The following is a 23,423-nucleotide window of genomic DNA, read 5'->3' as shown; positions in this document are numbered from 1 at the left end:
CAGTATATAGCAATGAATTAAAAAATTTGGTGACACGTTAATGCCTCACAACAAAAATCATGAAGGTTCTATAAAATGAGACTATTCTTACCCATATACAAAAAACTATAAAATGCTAATCTCTGGCATTATAATTAAGAATTCTGATTCTAAATTATCTCTGAGCCTATAACTTATCAAATTTGTATATAATAAATTTTAGGAGAAAAAGATTACCTATTTAGAAGTATATTTGGCAGATGTAGTTAAATTTTCAGAGGAATGCTAAATTAGCTGTTTCTAATCTATATAAACAAGAAGGACACTGAACAATCATCAGTTGTGTAGACATCAACAGAATCTTTTGGAATATTCCTGACTCTAAGCCCTCTTTTTTGGTTGTTGTTGAGATAGAGTCTCCCTCTGTTGCCCAGGCTGGAGTGCAATGGTGAAATCTCGGCTCACTGCAACCTCCACCTCCCAGGTTCAAGCATTTCTTCTGCCTCAGCCTCCCGAGTAGCTGGGATTATAGGCGCCCTGTACAATGCCCGGCTAATTCCTACATTTTTAGGAGGATGGGGTTTCACTATGTTGGCCAGGCTGTTCTCGAACTTCTGATCTAAGGTGATCTACTGAACTCGGTCTCCCCAAGTGCTGGGATTACAAGTGTGAGTCACCCCACTCAGCTGTCTAAGCCCTCTTAACTTAGATATTAGCTAAGTACGATTATTTCTCACACTGTTCATTTTGGGGCTAAAAGTAAACCATTACAACCACTAAAAATATTTGAAATATATTTTTATTAAAATCTCATGCAAATATCAACATTAAAAGAATCAGCAATACAATAATTTGGAACAAATATTAGATGTATTAACTTAATTATATTAATTCTAAACATGGTCTTGCCTGTCAAAATTACCATGTCCTTGCTATAAGTTATTTTAATGAAGTCTAATAATACATTACAATGTAATAAAAGAACAAACAATTTTGTCCTACCTAGTTACTTTGCAGCTTGAGTCAATTAAATCATTTTCAAAGTCAAGCAGGCTGGAAGGCAGATTGTACTCTAGTGGAGATGTCAGTCTTTTCAAACGTAAAAGACCAACACAAAATTTTGCTCCCATCTCTTCCAATTCTCGGGTACCAATCTGTAAACCCTTGAAATAAAGAAATATTATGCATATAATTGCAAAGTTTGCTATCTTCTGGCTACATCTCAATGAAATTATATAAAAAGAATATGTAACTATATTAATAAAATTAAAAGGCTGGTACTTTGTATGGAACTAGGACTCAACAAGCTTAACATCTCAACAATACAAGATAGAAGTCACAAAGGAAACTATCTTAAAACACAATTTCTAAAATGTCTACTCCCTTTCACTATAATGCAAACGATTTTCAGCATCACACTAGAGGGAAAAAAACACATTCACACTTTGTGGTTAATGTTATTTGTAGAATTCATGTGAATTTAAACCATTTAAACCAAAAAGTTGAAAAACAAAAAAATTTAAAAAAAAGAATGTAGAATTCATATGAATTCTACAAGTAACATTACTTGTAGAATATTAAAATACAGTTTTACTGCATTTTAACAAGAGCTTATTAGTACTTCTTGTAATCCACTGCTTTATATGCTAATGTTGAAATATTATAGTATTAAAATCAAGGCTCCAATATGAATACTTGAACATTACTTTATAGATACTTCTTCTGTATAATAAGAGACTCTAATCAGTAAAAAACAAATAAAAGGTAACTGTCAAAAAAAAAAAAAAGAATCAAATCTAAGCCAATGAAGGAGTAGTAAAATAAATTCCTAGGAACCACATCAATTCAAAATACCCATTTTGAATTTTGTCTACTAAAGAAAAAAGAGTATTTTACCTCAACTTCCCTATCTTTTTTAAAAAACAGTTTCCCAATAAGCAATGTAAGGTTTACCAAAAGTTAAATGTTATCACATAAAACCATAAAAATGGCCTGCAAATTAATATACTCCTTATCATTTATTTTTCAATAAATGATTATTTATTGAAAAATAATTTTCAATAATTTTTTGAATATTCAAATGTAATTTTCAATACTTATTCAAAAATAATTTTTCAATAATATACTCCTTATCATTTATTTTTCACATACAAATAAATCCCTAAAAAAAGCAATATTCTTGTACCTATAAAAGTTGTAGGTGTAGATGACAGCTGATATCAATTCAAGAGAAAGCATTTTATAACAGCTTTTCAGTGACCAGACTAAGTGAGTTCCTATGGCACACAGTAACTGAAGAAAATGAAATGTAACAACTGTTACTTACTCTACATGAAGCACATAACTTTACAGTAATTTTTTTATTTTTCAACTTTTTGGTTTAAATAGTTTGGCCATCTCCCAAATATTTTAGGAAACGGGACCTAGCTGACTTCATTAGAACATTAATTTGACCTTTTAATTTGTAAGTTTTAGAAAGGTAATACTTGTTTCTGAATTAGTTCACAGACAATAAAAATAAAGAATACTTATAGCCTAAAACTCAGTAGGATAAAAATATTGTTGGTGAAAAAGACTGTTACCTAAAATATTACCACACTCACACACTTATCAGTTACCAAGTTTAAGAGATGTCAAGTGTGTGTGAGGAGGATGGGAATATATGGGAGCTCTGTATACTTTCCACTCAATTTTGCTATGAACCCAAAACTAAAAAATAAAGTCTCTAAAAAATAAAGTTTATTAGGTTTTTTTTAAAAGTGTATGTTACGATCAAAACCTTACATTTTAGATATTAAAGGAAAGCCCTGGCTTAGTAAGACACTTCCTTCAATAAGGGTTTTAAATCAATGTATACATTATTAACTAAACAGTATCAAAGAAAAATGAATATTTATTAGGTATCCATTTTATTTGTAGAGGTTTTCATATTTATATATTTAAAGAATAACTTTCAAAATTAGTATTTATTAGGTATCCATTTTATTTGTCAAGTTTATATATTTATATATCAAAAAACCTTTAAAAATGAGTATTTATTAGGTATCTGTTTTATTTGTAAAAGTTTATATGTTTATATATTTTTAAAAACTCCAAAAATCGTTTAACAGTTTATGTTTCACAATATATCTTAGCTTTTTAAAAATCTTTTTTTTAATGACCAAACAAATTTATCAAAATAGAAATCAAAAAAAATTTTTTAATTCAATGAAAGTCTATCAGTGGAATCCAAATATAGTGACAAAGCACTACTATTGTATACTATGGATGATTTCAGGGGCATCCAAGTCATCGGTGTCCTGAAAGCTTCTTTCCCCACTGCCCAGAAGCTAGTTTCAGAGACAGTGATGTTCTGAGTCACCTTCTGCAGCCTAACACATAAATCACCTCTTTAAGAAGTCATAGTGTGTTTCCATAAATCATTAAGCCCAAGTTTTTTTCCTAGAAATCACCTATATTCTTATAAAAAAGTGATTCTCAAGTTTTTTTTCGCATCCCACACACTTACTCAATCAGACCCTTAACAACAGTTGTCCACTGAAGCAACGATCAGGGGAAAGGGGTTGGAAGCTGGAGTGGTGTTAATGCCACATTTTACCTCTCAGCACCACCATACCCTTGGTAAACTAACCGGACTGACTAGAAGTCACTGTTTTTACAATATTCAAGGAGATCTCATATTACACTTTGGAAGAAGAAGAATAGTATATTGTGATCAACCTAAAATTGAGGGAAGAGTCAGATCTCATATTACACTTTGTAAGAATAATAATAGTATATTGTAATCAACCTAAAACTGAGGGAAGAGTCGCTGAACAGAAAGTACTGGAATTTCCTAAGTTCTACTTTACTACTACTATACTTATTTCAGTAAGTTAGTAGTTACTTTACTTTAGTATCACTTACAAAAATCAATGTAATTTTCTTCCAGTTTGTTACAGACTGAAAAAGTCATTATTTAAGTTCTCCTAAAATATTTCGTGTCAACTATGTTTACTTTTTAAATGCTAACCAGGTTAGATGTTTCTTTTCAAACACAAAGTTAAACCATGTTTATGTGAGGTATATAAAAATCATTCTCAGACTCAGTATCCTCTTTCCCCATAACAAAACAAACAAAATGGAAGGAGTGAAATAATTAGCATGACACCTGAAAATCTATCTGTGCCAAAGCAAGAAATAGAAATACTGTCTCATTACTTATCTAAAGTCCAATTTATTACACATTGTCTTCAATCTCTAGAATTAATAAATCTAAAATCACCTAACCTTTTACTAGTATTTAATTTCAGAAGTAAAGTTTAAATTCTAATTATGTCCATTAAAAGCCTACAGTACCAGAAATGAGTAGTCTTATTTACATTTAAAAGTCACACATAAGGCTGGGTGTGGTGGCCCATGCCTATAATCACTGCACTTTGAAAGGCCAAGACAGGACTGCCTGAGGCCAGGAGTTTGAGACCAGTCTGGGCAATATAGTGAGACCCTGTCTCTATTTTTATTTTTCAAAATATAAACAAACAAACACACAAATAAAAGCTACACATACAAAAACCTAAATATAACAGACCAGCTGCTTTATAAATAAGTATAATGTGTTTATTTTAAATGCGTAAAAATATATTTATACCCAATAAATTAAAATAGAAAGTTTTTGTTAATAATGTATCAGTTGTACAGGTTATTATAAATTACTAATGAGTAAGTATGTACTCTAATGTGCTTTCTTAAAAATTTTGACTATAAACAGACTCAAATAACCAAGAATTTCTTAAGGATCCAAGCAAGCTATTTAGTTCAGAGAAGCAAAGACACCAACAAAACAAAAAAATAAAAACCTATTCTTAATATTGCATATGATTCCATTATTAAAAATTACATGTAACTCAATAAAACAAACACCATTTAATATATACTTAAAAACCACAAGATATAAATGAAAGGGAAGTCTTCAAATATCTTTCATAGTTAGAAAACCTGAGATGTTTTACCTTGTATTTTCCCTGATCACAGCCACATAAAGTACTCTCCATGGTATAACTTCTTTGTACTCCTATTTCCCTCCAAATTACAACACGTGCCGTGGATTCTTTAGATTTTTCCACTACGAAGCTACAACTGCTCATGCAAAATGCTGGGGCAATATGGCTCAGTATCTTAGGCAATGTCTGTTAAAAACAAGAATGATGATGATAAAATAAACCAAGAGGTAGTTTTTAATTTTAATTAAATGTTTTTGATTTTTAAAAGTTTTGATGAAAAACACAGTAATTAGAGCAAAGCCATGTGGATGTTCTATTATATATCCCTTGCCATTGAAACAGCAAAACATGCCTCTTAACTAATTCTGAATTTTCTGCTTTTCTAAACAAACATAGTATCCAATTAGAAAACACAATGGAGGAATCATATTCACAGTATAAACAATAAGCAAAATAAAATCGTTTGAGAAAACATGTCTAAAAATATGAAAAAAATGTTTAAAATGTGAAATTTAGTCATAAAAGACTTATTGACATATTTAACACTGTAAATGCCAATCATTCCTAAATTAATTAATAAAGCTAGGCAATCACAATCAAAACTACCCCCAAGTTTTCTGCAACTTAAATTATTCTCAATTTCACCTGAAAGCATAAATATAGAAGTACACCCTGAAAAATTGGGGTGGGGGAGGAGGCTATGACTGGAGAAATAATCCCACATATCAAACTAGCTTATAGATGTAAAATAAGTTAAATTGTGATACTGATAAAGGAACAGATACATCTCTAGAAAGAAAGAGAGCTCAGAATTAGAACCAAATGCATTAAACTTAATATCATCATTATTATTAGTGGAGAAAAGATTGATCATTCATTAAACATTGACACAACTGGATAGCCATTAAGAAAAAAAGCTGTTATTTATCAAACCATCTAAGCAATAAATGTTATATTTTAAAAGTGGCAAAAAAAAAAAAAAAGAAAAACAATCTAAAGTCACTCTTCATTAAATTCTAGCTGGATTGAGAATATAAACTTAAAATTAATAAATATTTAAAAATGAAACTAGAAATAGCAAAACATGGAACTGTACTTTTAAAACTTCAGAATGAAAAAAATCTTTCTAAAGCCTCAAAACCCCCAAAAACAATTTATGAAATTAACAAATATGATCAAACTACTACACATCATAAAAAATCAGAAAACATATTTGTAATACATAGAGAGAGTTCTTTTTTCAGAGACGGAGTTTCGCTCTTGTTGCCCAGGCTGGAGTGCAATGGCACGATCTCAGTTCACCACAACCTCTGCCTCTCAGGTTCAAGCGATTCTCCTGTCTCACTTAGCCTCCCGAATAGCTGGGATTACAGAAATGCACCACCACGCCCAGCTAATTTTGTATTTTTAGTAGAGACGGGGTTTCTCCATGTTGGTCAGGCTGGTCTCAAACCCCCAACCTCAGGTGATCCACCCACCTTGACCTCCCAAAGTGTTGGGATTACAGGTATGAGCCACCACAGCTGGCCTACAGAGTTCTTATTTAAAAAACAATTACATGACCTGTACAAAAGTAAGTAGAAAATATGAGAAAAGGCTATTTTAAAAGAAAGAGATCATAACTGGCCAAAACATAGGAAAACTCAACCTTATTTGTAATTATAGGTACGATGGTTAACAATCAGATATTATTTTCACCTGGCAAAGATGACAGTACAATGTAATAAGGGTGTGGAAAAACAGTACTAGCATTCATGGTATTTGGTAGTATCAATTTGTACAATCGTTATGAAAGATAATTTGGCAATACTTATTAAATGACTACCAACATAGACTACTAAGTAAGTAAATTTTGGTACAGTCTACAAAAATAACAAAAATACACAATGGAAATCTTTGCCTGACTGTTTAAAAGGCTGAGACAGATTCAGACAGGATGATCTGAAAAGATGACCAATAAATATTATCATGGGAAAAAGCAAGTTGCTGTGTAGTATTTAAAAAATAAAAAGGCGAAAACTGCATATACTACATGCATATCTATATGGATGTGCTCAGAGGCAAGTCTTACAATATACATGGTAAAACTGTCTAGTGTTAAGATAATGACTAGGAAAAGATGACTTTCACTTACTACTTTATATCTGGAGTGTTTCCATTTTCTATATAATTCTAATCATTTTATTTATTTGGGAAAAGGGAAGGAGAGGGAGGGCACCCAAAAAGAAAATGTGCTTTGAAGCAGAGCAGCAGTAGGTTACCAAAAATGTTTTTTGGAAAATAACCTAGGGCACTTGTTTAGGCATAACTGTAGGAATAGAAAGAGGCACTGTGACAGAATGGAAAGCACACAGGACTTGAAGCAATACAGCTCATTTCAGTCCTAGGCACACCATATTTTGGCCAAGGCCTCAAGCATGTCAACTGACTCAGATGTCTTAGTGGACTTATTTGTACAGTAGCAATGATAATCCCTATCGACATCACAGAGCACTGTGAGGCTCACACGGAAAATTCCTATGAAACTATACTAAAAGTTATAAGCACAATATAAATAAGGTAATATAATTGTTAGATGTTTGTCTATATTTATAATTAATTCATCCATCCATTCAACAAATATTTACTTAATGCCCAAGAAGAATCAGGGTACTTAGTCAAAGAAATAAACAAAAGTCCTAATTCACATTATTGTTAGTCATCTCATTCAGGAATGATGATCTACTATCCATAATATTTAGCAATATTAAAAGGTACTGAAAAAGCTAATAGTTTTATTGAAGCTAAATCACACATTTCCGTAGCATCACATGCTATGATGTTCACCTTACTGGAAGGATGCTGTGATGTTCCCCTTATTGAACGCAAATATATGATTTAACTTCCATTTTTAAAAACTCCATTATGTTTCAAAATCCAAAACTTTTTGAATGTCAACATGATGCTCAAAGGAAATGCTAGTTGGAGCATTTTGGATTTCAGATTTTGGAATTAGGAATGTTCAAACCAGCAAGTATGATACAAATATTCCAAGAAACAAACAAAAAATCTGAAATCTGAAACACTTATAGTCCCAAGCATTTTAGATAAGGGACACTCAACCTGCAATAATCAAGCTTTTTGTAAACCTTTTATTTTAAGCTAATTTTAAACTTAGAGAAAAGTTGCAAAAACAGTACAAAGAATTTTCATTTTTCTGTCAACTTGAATGTTAATATCTTAACCACAGGTCAGTATCAGAATAAAAAATTAGAATTAATGCAATACTATTGATAGACCTCATTCAAATAGGTCTATCAATATGTCATCAGTTTTTCTAATGCCATGTTTCAGGATCCCATCCAGAATCTCACATTGTATCTAGTTATTGTTTCTCTTTAGTCTCATGCAGTCTGTAACAGTTCCTTTGTCCCTCCGTAACTTTAAGAATCTTGATAATTTTGAAGAGCATTGATTAGCTATGTTTTCAAATGACACTCAATTTAGGCCAGGCACCGTGGTTCACGCCTGTAATCCCAGAACTTTGGGAGGCCAAGGCAGGCGGATCATTTGACGTCAGGAGTTCAAGACAAGCCTGGCCAACATGGTAGAACCCCATCTCTACTAAAAATACAAAAAAAATTAGCTGGGGGTGGTGGCAGGCGCCTGTAATCCCAACTACTCAGGAGGCTAAAGCAGGACAATCACTTGAACCCAGGAGATGAAGGCTGCAGTGAGCCAAGATCAATCGTGCCACTGCACTCCAGCCTGGGTGACGGAGTAAGACTCTGTCTCAAAAAAAAAAAAAAAAAAAAAACAAAGACACTCCATTTATATGCCATAATTTTTTGTATTTTCCCCTAAAACATAAACATTTGCACTAAGCAGTACTATGATTTATCATCAGAAACACAGTATTTATGTGTATTAGTCCATCCCTTCCCAACCTATCTGCAAAAAAAGGGTTCTATGGTATGGCAGTCGCCATCAAAAATGTCTCAATCCCCAGAATCTAGGAATATGTTATTTTATATGGCAAAAGGGGCTGTCTAGATGTGATTCAGTTAAGATTCTGAGATAGTAAGATTATCCTGGATTATCTTAGTGGCCCTTGCCATCACAGGGGCTCTCATAAGGGGAAGAGGAAGGCAGCAGCAGGAGAGAAGGAGATGTGACAATGGAAGCAGAGGTCAGATTTGACTCCTGGCTGAAAGGGACCATGATGCAAGGAACACAGACATACTAGGGGTGTGGAGAAGAACAAAGAAACAAGTCTACCAGAGCCTCAAAAAATAGTGTAGTCCTGATGACATTTTGATTTTAACTCAGTGAGCCCTGCATTGGACTTCTGATGGGCAGAACTGTAGTTTTGCTATGTTTCTGGTAGTTTGCTATACAACAGCAATAGGAACTAACATGATTATAAAATTAAGGGAAATACTCCACTTTCACACACATGCACACCACACACACACACACACACACACACACACACACCCCTGGAAATGTAAGATGCTTATTAGCATGTGAAGATTCTGAGGTGTCCTAAAGAAAAGAAACAAAAGTTAGCTGTATCTAATGCAATTACCAAATGTAAGTGATTATACAACTATTGGTGAGGAGAGGTGTATGTGAAACAGCTGTTAACATCTTGAGAAATGATATTTGGGGAAAAGTGGATTATTTACTCTAATTATAGCATCACCTTATGTTTCCTTTCACAACAAAATTCAAAAAAATTCATCAAAGAAATTTGGGACAAGATAATTTTAATGAAAAAAAAAAAAACAGACCAAACAGAGTTAATTTTATCTCTTACAATGGGAAAAATGTCTTGCATTTACCTTCCCACATGTCTGTCTGCCATTCATCCATCAACTCACCTAACAACAAATACCTATTAAGTACTTATTATGAATAAGGTATTGTGATATAGTGGCAATATTGACAAAATGAGTAAATCAGACATATTTGCTAGGCATGTGGAGTTTACTACCTAGTACAAAGAGAACCCCATTAATCAAGTAACATAGAAAATCTTACAATTATAATTCTTAAGTGGTATGGAGAGATAATCCCATAGATGTATGATCTGATTTCATTTTGGGGCCTAAGTGAGAATTCCTTGAGAAGTGAAGTATGATACAAGCAGAAACAACCAGGTGAGGCAATGATGGCAATGATGGCGCTATTCCAGAGAGCAGTCTATGGGAAGGCTGTGTGCATGTGCTCTTCGTCTAGCTTTCTCCCATTCTCTGGGCCTCTCACTAGTCTCATTTTCTTACGTTTATTTATCTGGGTCTCAACTAAATAGTCCCCTTTACTGTATCACTGAGCTCTGCTAATCTACTTGGTTTCCTTTATTCAGTGCAGTCTAACCTAATAAAACTCTATTTCTGAAGGTTGTATGGCAGGAACATTTGTTGACTGTTGACATGTTGGGCATTTTACATATATTATTGGGGTCTTCCCCCATCTTTATCCTAGGCTTTGTCTCTCTCTTGAACTTAATTTCTGTATGCCTTCCTCTTTCATATATTCCTTTATTTTGGTAAGAATGTCTTCCAGCAGCTTCCAAAGAAAGGCTATTTGTGAGGTAAATTTTTGAGACTTTAAATGTCTGAGAACATCCTTTTTTATTTTCACACTTACTGACAGAATGAAGTATGAAATTTATAGGTTGGAAATCTAGTTGAGAATTGTGAAGTCTTTGCACCACAAAGTTTTGCTTCCAGTGTTGCCACTGTGAAATGTGATGCCATTCTTATATGTAATCCTCTGTAGAAGAACCTGAAAAATGTGTAGAAATCTTTTCTGAAAAAAAAATCGATAGCTTTCCTATGTACCAATAATGATCAATTGGGGGCAGGCAGATATGCGGGGAAAAATTCCATTCCCAACTGCAATAAAATTCATAAAGTATTTGGGAATAAATCTAACAAACATTTTACATGTATGTGAAGAAATTTTATACTTTATTGAATATAAGACTTGACTAGACACATAGGCAATAGTCACAGATGACAATGTTATATATCATTATAATAATTCTCTCCAACTTTAGATTCAAGGCAGCTCTAATGCAAATTCCAAAAAAGTTTATCTACAAATGGATTCTAAATTTCACAAGTACAGAGAAAAAAAGAGTCAAACAAATTTTAAAAGAATAAGAAAGGAAAATTTGCCCTACAATATATCAACATTAATTATAAATCTACAGTAATTTAAAAAATGTTGTTTGCAACGAGACAGAAACAAGAATGGCTAAAATAATAGCCTTGCCATACACCCATATATGTGAAATAAGGTATGTAACAGATGGCATCATCAAATTGACAGAGGAAGAGATACTATCCAGTTAATGGTGCAAGCCAACTGGTATTCATAGAGAAAACAGAATTAGATCCCCACATCTCACACAAAGATGAATTCCAAATAGATGAAAAATATGAACATGAAAAACTTAAAATGAAAAATCTGAAACAAAAATGGCAAAATGTCAACATTTACTGAATCTGAGTTCATATATGTTAATATATGTATTTTCTATACTTTTACGCATGTTTGAAATTCAAAAACCCATGAATGATCTATAATAATTACCCTGTATCCCGTATCTTCCACAACATCACATGAAGTTGCATTATCATTGGTATGCCACACTGTCTCCTTGATGCTGCAACCATACATAAATACGTTCTTCTTTCGGGAATGGCCATGATAATCACAATAAACCTTGAAAATACATATTTTAAAAATTAAAAGACTTCATTATATTACTAAGTAAAGGTAGTTAATATCAAGTCAATAAACATGTAGGTCTGTGTTTCTTGGTCTTTTTACTGTAAATAAACATGCCTTTTATTTTTTATTTTTTTAAAAATGATGCTCTTAAAAATTAAATTAAAACCATACCCTTCTTTATGGTGTTTTTTAATAAATAAGAGCATTTTCTTGTTTTTTTTGTTGTTGTTGTTTCTTGTAAAAGAGCCACCATTTAACAATTATGACCAATAAAAGTGATAACACCTAATTTGGGAAAGGATCTATAATTAATTCTAGAATTGCCAAATCCTTTAAAGGTCCTATATCACCTTTGTATTTACTATTCACCATTTTTAAAATAATACATTTCATTATAGTTCAAATCTACAGCTGTGGTGACTGCTGCCCCAAATGGTTATAAAAACATTTACCTAATTTGACTTGGAGCAGTGGCTCATGCCTGTAATCCCAGCACTTTGGGAGGCCGAGGTGGATGGATCACCAGAGGTTAGGAGTTCAATGCCAGCCTGACCAACATGGCAAAACCCCATCTATACTAAAAATACAAAAATTAGCCAGGAGTAGTTGTGGGTGCCTGTAATTCCAGCTACTTGGGAGGCGGAGGCAAGAGAATAGCTTGAACCTGGGAGGTGGAGGTTGCAGTGAGCCAAGATCATGCCATTGCACTCCAGTCTGGGCAAGAAGAGCAAAAATTTGTCTCAAAAAAAATTTTTTTTAAATTTAAAAACAAACAACAACAACAATAAAACAAGAAAATGCTCTTATTTATTAAAAAACACCATAAAGAAGGGTATGGTTTTAATTTAATTTTTAAGAGCATCATTTAAAAAAAAATAAAAAATAAAACACATGTCAATTTTACTCCTCTGCAAAGTCTTTCTTTCTTAAAGAAAGATTAAATAATATACATACTAATATAACGAAAACATTCTAATCAAAAGCTGGTGAGAACAGAAGAAGCATATGTATATAGTTCAGTCCAGTCATGCCTGTACTACAGTTCCCGTGTGTGTAGTAGAGATTTAACAGCTTCAGAGCTGACTAGATAACTCAGAATAAGCTTCTAGTTTGAGAATTTGGAAGATACATATTGTTACCTTAGTGTTGTTCAAACAGTGAAGTTAAGTATGTAAAACCAAGAGTTATCAATATTCATAACCAAAAAAGAAAAATAAAAGGCTTATGAGAATTATAAACATTCAACCTTGTAAAATTAAGAATACGAACATAATGGATGAATCTGACCCCACGATTATTACACAAGTACTTGATAACAAAAAATGACATTTTATCTTTGACTATACCAAGTAAAAACAAGTATTGCTACTTACCAAAGGTAAACGCTTCACTGCAGCCAAGTATTGCAACAGCCCCTTAGCATGGTAAATCGTAGGATGTAAATCTGGATTTGGATTTTGCCACTGCCTATTTAAATCCTCTCCACTTAAAGAACAGCGATGACTACATGTACATAAACACAAAGACAGAAAAACACTGGTACCAATAAACCCTTATGTACATTTCTGATTTAACTTTATGATTCTATTCCACTAAGCATTTCAAATAGGTATAAATGGTAAGCTCAACCAAATGCATACTATATTCATTAAGTAAACATTTATTGAGTGTTTATTTGCAAGATTTTGTGTCACATTAATTTAACTGTGGTAAGTTTTCATATTCATAATCAAAATTTTCAAAATATGGAAAAAATCTTAATTCTGACTACATAATAATCATTTGTTTTGTTAGCATGCTGTATCTTGACTTCATCAGCTAAAGTGCTACTTAGGTGTTCCTTCTGAGAAAGACAAGTATATGAAAAGTATACATTGTTGTAAAATATCAAATACTTTTTTGTTTATTTATGGGTACTAAGTAGGAAAACCATGATGCAAATAAATTATTTAGGCAAATAATCATAAAGTGATGACAAATATAAACAGAATTCTAACTGGTCAATATATTCTCAATTAAAAATAGACATCATTTTAGTTCCATAACCATAACACATTAACTAAGAAGAAATTCTGTTTTTTAAAAAAAAATCAATAATTTTCTGATATGAGAAATATTCATGCCACTTCTACTGAAGTAAGACATGTTATCCTCATCTTTGGAGATACTCACGACAACTAGACTAAATCCCATCTTTCAGAGCAGCACTACAGAGACCTTGTCAAATTACCAGAATAAATTTACCATACTAACTATAATGCAGCTTCCTCTTACAAAGTAATTATCTTCCACTATTTCCCCTCTAAAGAACTGTCAGAAACTAGACCTCCTCATATTAGGAAGAGGTTAGCAGATGGGGCTAACATTCCAGGAGATCCCAGAAGAGTCTTAATCATAGAACAATCTAGGTTCATGCCACTAACAAAAAAGAAAGGAATATGAAAGGTATGAGTTAATCTTTCTTATAACCTGACACTGTGATTTTTCTAAAACAATTCAGGCATTTTATGAAAGCATATTCTCATGGATACAGAATTTCTCATAATTTCATACCGTTACAAGTATCCAAAATATATATTCATTTAAAAGTTTACCTTAGATGAATTTCCCACCAAAAATTTCTTTATTCTAGAAAAATCACTAAATTTGTTAACCTGGACACTGTTATTTCAATAAGTTTATACAGGACAACCGCAATGGTCTATAATATATTCTATAACTATTGCTTAACTTACTTTCCATTGATGACACCATCTGGATTTAGCATAGGGACAATTTTAAAAATATACGATTCTCGTAAGCTCTGAGCAGTAGGGTTATTGCTCATGAGATATTCCAATGTTCCTTTCATAACCCAACTTGCATTAGTTTCTCCAGGATGTACCCGAGCAGATAAGAAAACATAAGGGCGATTTCCTAAAGTACACATAAAATCTCAAATTAAAATGAACAGCTACTAAAAGTTTGTATATTTTACTTTGGGGCTTTAGAAATGTCTCTAACTCAATTGTGAATTCTGATATAAATTAATAGAACTCAATGGTGCATCATACAAGCACTGCGCTAGGCTCTATAAAAGAAACAAATATAAAATCAATAAAACCATATCCCGAAGGAGCTCATAACAGGACATAAAACAGTAAGTACTATTTGATCCACTTATTTATTTCCCAATGACTAATTTAACATGTAAAATTAGTTACTTAATGTCATGTTGATTTTATAAAGAACAAATACTTGGGGGAAGTTTAAAATATAAAATTATTTTTCATAAAATCATGGGGAAAAGAAAGAAAATATAATTTTAGCTCTGTCTTATAGTTGCTCTGATAAGCATAGAGAAAAAAGTATATCTGCTCAGCAATTTACCTCCCAAAATTTCACTATACATTTAGATATACAAGTCTACAAAATAGTCATTCAGCTCATCACTCATATTTTCATACATAATATGCTCTTTCTGTTTCCTGAAAATACTTTGCCTTCTTATCAAAATTGGAACAGTTTTATTTTTATTACTACAGCTGTACATTCGAGGCAATTTAAAACATATAAATGGCAGGGGGAAATGAGTAGCTATTCAGTGCTATCTATCAAAACAACTGATAGGTTTCTGGTTGTTTTATTTACAAGTAAAATCAGTCCATTTCTAAACTGATAGTATTACTAAATGGTCTCTTAAAATAATTTGTTGTATTCTACTTTGAATACAATTTCTAAGAGTAAGAACTAAATGACAGTAGTAGCGAAAGAGATCTCAGAGAACATCTCATGTAGCCCCTTATTTTCAGGATAAGAAAATTGAGGCCCAGAGGTAGGCCCATGGCTGGACAATAACAGGGCCAAGACTAGAGCCCAAGTCCTCTGATGTCTGTTCCTATTATTATTTCCATTATAAAACAGAGAGAAAGCAAATCAAAGTAGGTGAGAATGACTGCTATTGTGAGTAAGGAAGACAGACTTACTGAACTGACAGAGATGTTCATAATAATTAGACTCTGGCATTGCTGTTATAGTCACCAAGGGGCAGGTGTTTCCAGACAGGGTTTCACATAACACATCTTTCCGAAAATAGATTTGCTGAGGATTGTGTGCTGATTCCAATTTTTGAAGGTGCATCTTGATAAAAATTTTAAAACAAAGTATACAATCACTTAAAAAGTCCCTATGATATACAGAAATAATGCATCCAGATCTCCACATAACTAGAATTGAATCAGATTCTTAACCCCTTATCCAAAACCCTCAGGGCCAGATGTAATCTAAACATCATTGTTTGGGAAACCTGAGAAAGGCCATACATTGTTTAAGTCATTAATTATGCAGCACCACCACCGGGGTCAGGGTAGCAATCTGTAATACGATCATTATTTGTGCAGCAAAACATATGAAGAATCACCCTAAGTGGAATCAATATTCTAAATAAACTCAGGTCAGGCTTTGCCTCCAAATGAGTTCCAAAAAACCTTTTGGCTTTCAAAGCCTTCTGAATTTTGGAATTGTAAGTGATTGTAGACCTGTAACAGCAACAATCTAAAATTCGAAGAATAAAAATTATGTAGCACAAATTTTAACAATTTATTTTCCTGATTTCAAGATTAATATGGGTTTATTATAAAGTGTCTGAAAGAAAAACTACAAAGAAAAAAATTTAATGTTTTAAAGATTTAAAACTTCCATAACTGCACCACCTGTATTACTACTAACACAATGTGTACAAGCAAAACCATAATTACATAAAGACTTTTATAATCTGATTTTATCACTTAAAAATTTATACACACACACAATCACATATATATTTGTAATTATGAATACTATACCACATCATTAAACATGCTAAAATGTGTATTTTTTGAAAACACAAGTTTTTTTTGTTTTGTTTTGTTTTTTTGAGACGGAGTTTCGCTCTTGTTACCCAGGCTGGAGTGCAATGGTGCGATCTCGGCTCACCGCAATCTCCGCCTCCTAGGTTCAGGCAATTCTCCTGCCTCAGCCTCCTGAGTAGCTGAGATTACCGGCATGCACCACCATGCCCAGCTAATTTTTTGTATTTTTAGTAGAGACGGGGTTTCACCATATTGACCAGGATGGTCTCGATCTCTTGATCTCGTGATCCACCCGCCTCGGCCTCCCAAAGTGCTGGGATTACAGGCGTGAGCCACCACGCCTGGCCCGAAAACACAAATTTTAATGGTCATATTATATGGCTATACCAAAAATAAATTATTCAATCCCTTATTTTTAGATATTTACTTGGTTTTCAAACTTTTGCCTATGTGCATTCACATCATCACTATTGACTGAGTGGTCACTATTTTCCAGAAACTGTGCAGGGCACTGGGAATATAACAATGAATAAGTGAACCCAACCCTAGGGAAAATAGAGAGTGCTGTGAGAGCCTGTAGTAAGAGGAGGGGAGCCTAGCCAAGTTTGGGCAGTGAGGAAAGATATTCTGGAGAAAACTATGTTTAAACTAAAATCCAAAGGATGAGTGAAGACACAGAGATGAGTACTACAGGCAGAAGGAAAAATATTAAGAAGACCACAAGACAGAACAGGGCATTTCAGAGAATTCTGTAAGATTCATTATAGCTACAAAGGTGAGAAATGAAAAATCTGTCACAGAATGAAGGGCCTGGTAGGCAGGTCTTCCCCAAAGCATAGTATACATACAACTGGTAATTGAGATAACTAAGTGATATGTAGATAACCATTTTAAAAGTTTAATAGGTATATGTTTTACGTGAATTAGAAAAAAGTCTAGTACATTAAACTTTTCATGGATTTCACAGATACTAACTGAGAATGAGGATACAATTTAAATGATTTCATGGATATTAATTAAGGATGAGGATATACTTTAAAGAGTAATCTATTTTAAAGTCTATTTAAAGATAAATAAATAATAGTTCAAATAGTATGTGGATATGGCAAAAGAAAAAAAAAGTGGAGGTGCATTAGTAGAGAAAGGACAGGGTGAACCATCGTAAGAATTTTAGACTTCAAACAAAGGGCAAGAGAAATCACTAAAGAGTTTTAAGCAGGGTATTTTATTATAAGATTAGCTATAAAAGAGCCCTTTGGCTACAGTCTGGGTGGAGAGGGGGAGGAACTAATGAAGAGCAAAGGAGGCAAAACTGAATCGTAGAACACCAGTTACAAAGAGGTTGGCAGGCCATGTGAGAAACAATGGTCGTGCCTGAAAAACATCATGCTACGGGGATTGAAAGAAAACAGAATTTAAAATATATTAAAAGGCACAATCAGTAAAGAACAGTAACATAAAACCAGGCAAATATAAACAGTAAAAATATATTTATATGTGCATTCTTATTTGTTTTCTTAGGAAAAATTACCCAAAAGTAGAACTACTAAGTTGGCACAGAAAGATACACGAACACTTACCTTTATGGTAAGTTATAACCTTCATTAACGTACAGTAAGGCTCATTTAACGTTGTCAGCCTCATTTAGTATTCTTAAGGGTTTGATATCTCTTCTGCTCTATGGACTATGTTTTCTTTCATGTTCTCCTCTCTAATAATTTGGGAGCTTGTTTCTAATTATAGTGTTCCAATTTCTTTATTGGTAAATTGACCACACCCTCATGATCCTTGACCATTAGAATAGATGTTCTGTTCTGAGAATAAATCTATCACAGTTGATATTTAATTACTGAACTTTGTTTGTTCTGTTTTACAATGCAAATATTCAAAATATCGAAAGGTCTCACACAAAATAACCCTTATGCCCCAGATTTTTAGAAATCTGGATCTAGGTCTCCATAACGAAACCATTTCTTTCAGAAAAAGATCTCAATTTTTCCTTCAGAAAAACTCAAATTGCATCCATATTTTTCTAATATTCTATTTTCTACGAGATTCTGGTTAAACACACAGAAATCTCACCTGGTTAAAATTTGTAAATCATGGAATCTTAGCTTAGAGAACTGTGGATGTCAACAAAAGATGGGAAATAAAAATCATGTCAAAGTTTCTTAACATTTCTATTTAAAAAAAAACACATTCCCATTTTACTCCTCAAGAAATTTCCAAAATCTGCAACACTAAACCCTTTTCTTATGATATTTAACTAAATTTTCCTTATATTAGGATATTTAAACTCAATTATTATCATTATCCTTGTTAGAATATTTAATTAAACTCAATTTTCTTCCATTATGTTACACATATCCATCTAATACAATTTAATTTAGAGTTCTTACCTGTAAAGTTGAATATGTATATGGATAGTGATAAGCAAAGTAGCAAACATCATCTTTATGTGGAAAATTGACAGTAAATGTAATTGTATAGTAAGATTTTCCCTTTTGCCCACCTGCAGCAACTGAACTTCTTGAGAAATGATTTCTACAATAAAAAAGCATAAAACATTTTCATCTCATCCACACAAAAACTGATTTTCCTTGCTACTTTTATTAAATGGAACTTCAGGGAAAAAAAGAAAAACCCAAGTCTGTAAAAAGCTTACCTTAAATATCCTATTTAAAAAAAAAAAAAAACTTAGTACTAATAAAGCAGTTGACTGTTATTAGTCAATCACATTACATTACTTTTCACTTCCAAATTTACTAATTAAATGATCTAATACTCTTTACATCAAAAAAAAATTTTAGAACCCCATTCTTTGACATCCATACACATTACTGGATCTAGAAGATGATCATCAATGGCTGCTACAATCAGGAGATGAAAGGCTGGTGGACACCTTTACGTGGATCAGGCTACAAGACCTGGGTTCACTAATCAATCTTAAGATTACAAAAAGAGAAACAATCAGAAATGATGTTTAATTGTACCACCTATTAAGTATTCTTGCCAAAATCAAACCTGAAGTTGATCAAGCTTCTAAATCTAATTACCAGTTTACAGGAAATTGGTGAGACAGAAATACTTGTTAACACCACAGGGGTGCAATCCAATAAAATCCAAATGTGAAAAACCCTACCTGACAATCCAGCTTTAGCAAATGAGTGAGAAATTTTTAAAAAGAGAGAAAAGAAAAGGGAAGCCTATAAATTAACAGAGACTTAAGAGACATGTCAACAAAAATCAAATGCAATGTGTGATCCCTGGCTGGATTTTGAGTAAATAAAACTATAAAACAACATTTAGAGGCAACTGGAGAAGTTTGAACATTGGATATTTCATCACAGTAAGAAATTTTCTTAATTTTTCTGTGTTACAATAATGGCGTTGTGGTTAAGACTGTCTTAAAAGGCCTTTGTCTTTTAGAAATACATATGTTAAGTATGTATGACTAAAATACAATATCTGAAAATGGCCTTAAAAATTCAGTGTGGAAGCAGGAATGAAAGTATAGCTAAAACAAAACTCACCCCTGGGTGATGAATATATGGGGCCTCATTATCTTATTCTACATTTTTGTAAATGTTTGAAGATTTCCATAATAAAGTTTCAAAAACTACACATTACTCTCCAGAATCTAAATATTGCTGACATATGCTGACTTAAAGATGCTCTATCAACTTAATTTCTAAAATTCTGAATCATCTTGTATTATTTAAGCCATGAAATGAAGAAAACCCAGGGCTTATAGGTTATTTTTTCATGCACATAAATGTTCAAAGTATTTTCAAACTGATATAGTCTTCATTAATTTATTCACAGTATCTTGAATAGATACCCAATGACAGAGTGCTAAGGATTAACAAAAATGCAAAATAAGTTCAAAATCTAGTCCTTGCCAACTCTTTTCCCTCAAAAGTTTAACATTTAATTGGAGAGGTATTTATATAACATTATAGCTACCTGGCAATTTCTAGGTTATAAACCGGTAAAACATCCATTATCTCATATAATGGTGAAAAGCAGTTTTATTCCATTTTATAGATAAAACAAGCATCACAGGACTTAGCTGACATGAAAAGTTAAGGCACAATGCAAAAGCACACTTTAATCCTTATCATCTAAATTTCAGGGCGGGCACTTTTGTTCATGCCTGTAATCCCAGCACTTTGGGAGGCTGAGGCAGGTGGATCGCAACACGGTGAAAACCCAGTCTCTACAAAAAAGATGAAATTAGCCAGTTCTCAACTGTAGTCCCAGTTACTCAGGAAGCTGAGGTGGGAGAATCACTTCAGCCTGGGAATGATGACATGCTCTTGAGGCTGCAGTGAGCCAGGACTGCACCACTGCTCTCCAGCCTGGGCAACAGAGCAAGACTGTGTTTCAAAAAAAAAATATGAAAATTAAAATAAATAAATCTATCTCAGGCTTCAGGAAAACAACTAGAATAGAGTCTTACATAGAAAGTGGCTAATAAGGCTGGGCGCAGTGGCTCATGCTTGTAATCCCAGCAGTTTGAGAGGTCAACGTGGGCGGATCACAAGGTCAAGAGATTGAGATCATCTAGGCCAACATAGTGAAACCCTGTCTCTACTAAAAATACAACAAGTAGCTGGGCATGGTGGCACACGCCTGTAGTCCCAGCTACTCAGGAGGCTGAGGCAGGAGAATCGCTTGAACCCAGGAGGCTGAGGTTGTACGCAGTGAGCCGAGATTGCACCACTGCACTCCACCCTGGCAACAGAGCAAGACTCCATCTCAAGAAAAAAAAAAAGAAAGAAAAGAAAGTGGTTAATAAATGTTTGTTGAGTTGAACTCTGCTTCCAGATCAGGAAGTAGTAGCCAAAGGAAACTAAACTAAAAAAATAAAATCCTTGCCATCACCCCTTACATAGACTAGAACAACTTGTCCTGCTATGATTATTCATTTTGCAATGTGAAAAAGCATTCACTGATTGACAATTTCTAATGTGAAAAAATAAAAAAGCATGAAAGAAAGAATACTTTTTGAAAAACATTGTTTCTCTCTTTAATAGTCTAAATAATTCTGCTAAAATCTAGGAAGCACTGCCCAATAATTACAGCTTCAACCAACTTTATGAGAAAGAGACAAGTGATCAAGAGTATTTTCATATTAGTCTACCATTAAAAGAAATACAGGATGTATTATGGTGCAGATGAATTACATATTACCTTTACTTCTGTTTCTCATTTATTTGCTATTTATTTCACTAATAAGAGTAAGGAGGAAATCTTACTGAGATGGATCCCAAGGAATATTTTCTTTCCCAGAAAGTAAGGCTACTTAAGACCAAGTTTTTTCCAAAGCCATGTCAAAACAGTTTAATTTTAGAAGCCTTCTTCTAATTGGTAAAGCTAAAAAAGAGGGGCATTAGTGCCAGTTAAGCACAATCTAAAAAGTCAAAATTCACTATACAGAAATGTCAGGATTGAAATCAATAAAAGAGAAGATACAGGGGTGCCAAGTGGAATCAACAGTGAACATTACCTGAAAACATTTGCAGACACAGTGTAAAAAGGAAAAGCAAGATATGTGAGAATCCTCAAGTACTTAGAGGTGGAGCTGAAGAATGGCCAAACTATTCCACAGAAGTATTTCTAGCACTTAGTATTTCTAGCACTTAGTATTATTTCTAGCACTTAGTATTTCTAACATTTAGTATTTCTAGCACTTAGCATTATTTATTTATTTATTTATTTATTTTTGAGATGGAGTCTTGCTCTATCACCCAGGCTGGAGTGCAGTGGCACAATCTTGGCTCACTGCAACCTCCACCTCCTCAGTTCAAGGAATTCTCTTGCCTCAGCCTCTCGAGTAGCTATGATTACATGCGTGCACCACAATGCCTGGTTAATTTTTGTATTTTTAGTAGAGATAGGGTTTCACTATGCTGGCCAGGTTGGTTTCAAACTCCTGACCTCAGGTGATCCGCCCACCTCAGCCTCCCAAAGTGCTGAGATTACAGGCATGAGCCACCATGCCCAGCCTCTAGCACTTATTTCAAACTCGCTAAGTAGATCACGTATTTACAGTCAAAGATGAACCATGTAAGCTGATGTACTGTATTTGGAACACATCTCCAGTTAACATTTTGGAAATTAAAATGAGGCAAACATTTGTGTATTAATATAAAAAGGGAAAAGATAAGAGTTATACTTGATATCATATGAACCATAAAAAGCCACTGCAAATTATTACTCATAATTTCTAATTTCAGTTTTATTCAATAAAGTTTCCAGAGTTTTAAAGCTGGAAAAGCTGAGGACACATAACTCTCTAAGTGGTGGAGACACAGCCTGGACCTAAGTTTGTCTGCCTATACAACACATTTTACTTCTACTGTATACACTCCGTAAGTGGATCTCAAGTTCTAAAGCACTCTTTAGAATTACTAAAGCATAGCACCACAATTCAAAGTATGCAGTAATAACTCTATTTCCTTTTACACTGAAACAGAATGTACTTAATATCATCTTCTGTAAGCTGATGTTCTATTAATATTATTCTTAAAATACTTACTTATAGTAACAAATGTCAGTCCCCATACGAATCCACCACGGTCTGCCATTTAATGCTTCCTGAACCGAATACATGAGTGGTTGCATACCTTTTAAAAAAACAGAGACAGAAAAAAAGAGAAAATTCTTTTCAGAATTTTTGAATTAAAAATTAATCTTCCCTTTGTAGAAAGCACCAAACATTCAAGAAAGCTGAAATAAATTACATTCCAGTTATTTAGTATGTACTTTAAAAATCCGATGCATTTCTCAAACATCCCAAGTCAATCAATGGTATGCTTTTATTTTTTAGTTTAATAATACAGGATTACAACTTTAGAGTGAAAAGTCATTAAACTCTTTTCTATTAAATTTTCTACATGAAATC

At 33.2% G+C, this 23,423-nt stretch overlaps 1 protein-coding gene across 5 annotated transcripts in view; it reads right to left on the bottom strand.

Annotated features, from left to right (window-relative positions):
- AGTPBP1 (ATP/GTP binding carboxypeptidase 1) overlaps positions 1 to 23,423 on the bottom strand; it is a 183,444-nt gene that overhangs the window by 20,650 nt on the left and 139,371 nt on the right. For all 5 annotated transcript variants that reach the window (XM_021671912.2, XM_064361611.1, XM_021671910.2 and 2 more), the window contains 8 exons: positions 23,058 to 23,145; positions 18,913 to 19,057; positions 15,650 to 15,803; positions 14,420 to 14,600; positions 13,058 to 13,187; positions 11,544 to 11,675; positions 4,971 to 5,147; positions 982 to 1,142 (listed from right to left, as the gene is read on the bottom strand). In XM_021671912.2, the coding sequence (XP_021527587.2) occupies positions 982 to 1,142; positions 4,971 to 5,147; positions 11,544 to 11,675; positions 13,058 to 13,187; positions 14,420 to 14,600; positions 15,650 to 15,803; positions 18,913 to 19,057; positions 23,058 to 23,145 (1,168 nt within the window). The remainder of the gene's footprint in view (positions 1 to 981; positions 1,143 to 4,970; positions 5,148 to 11,543; positions 11,676 to 13,057; positions 13,188 to 14,419; positions 14,601 to 15,649; positions 15,804 to 18,912; positions 19,058 to 23,057; positions 23,146 to 23,423) is intronic.

This window comes from Aotus nancymaae, unplaced genomic scaffold (assembly GCF_030222135.1).
Source record: "Aotus nancymaae isolate 86718 unplaced genomic scaffold, 86718_ANA_hifiasm-v0.15.2.pri h1tg000041l, whole genome shotgun sequence".
Lineage (NCBI taxonomy): Eukaryota > Metazoa > Chordata > Mammalia > Primates > Aotidae > Aotus > Aotus nancymaae.
The sequence above is the reverse complement of the archived record's forward strand: the minus strand, read 5'-3'. Positions and strand labels throughout refer to the sequence as shown.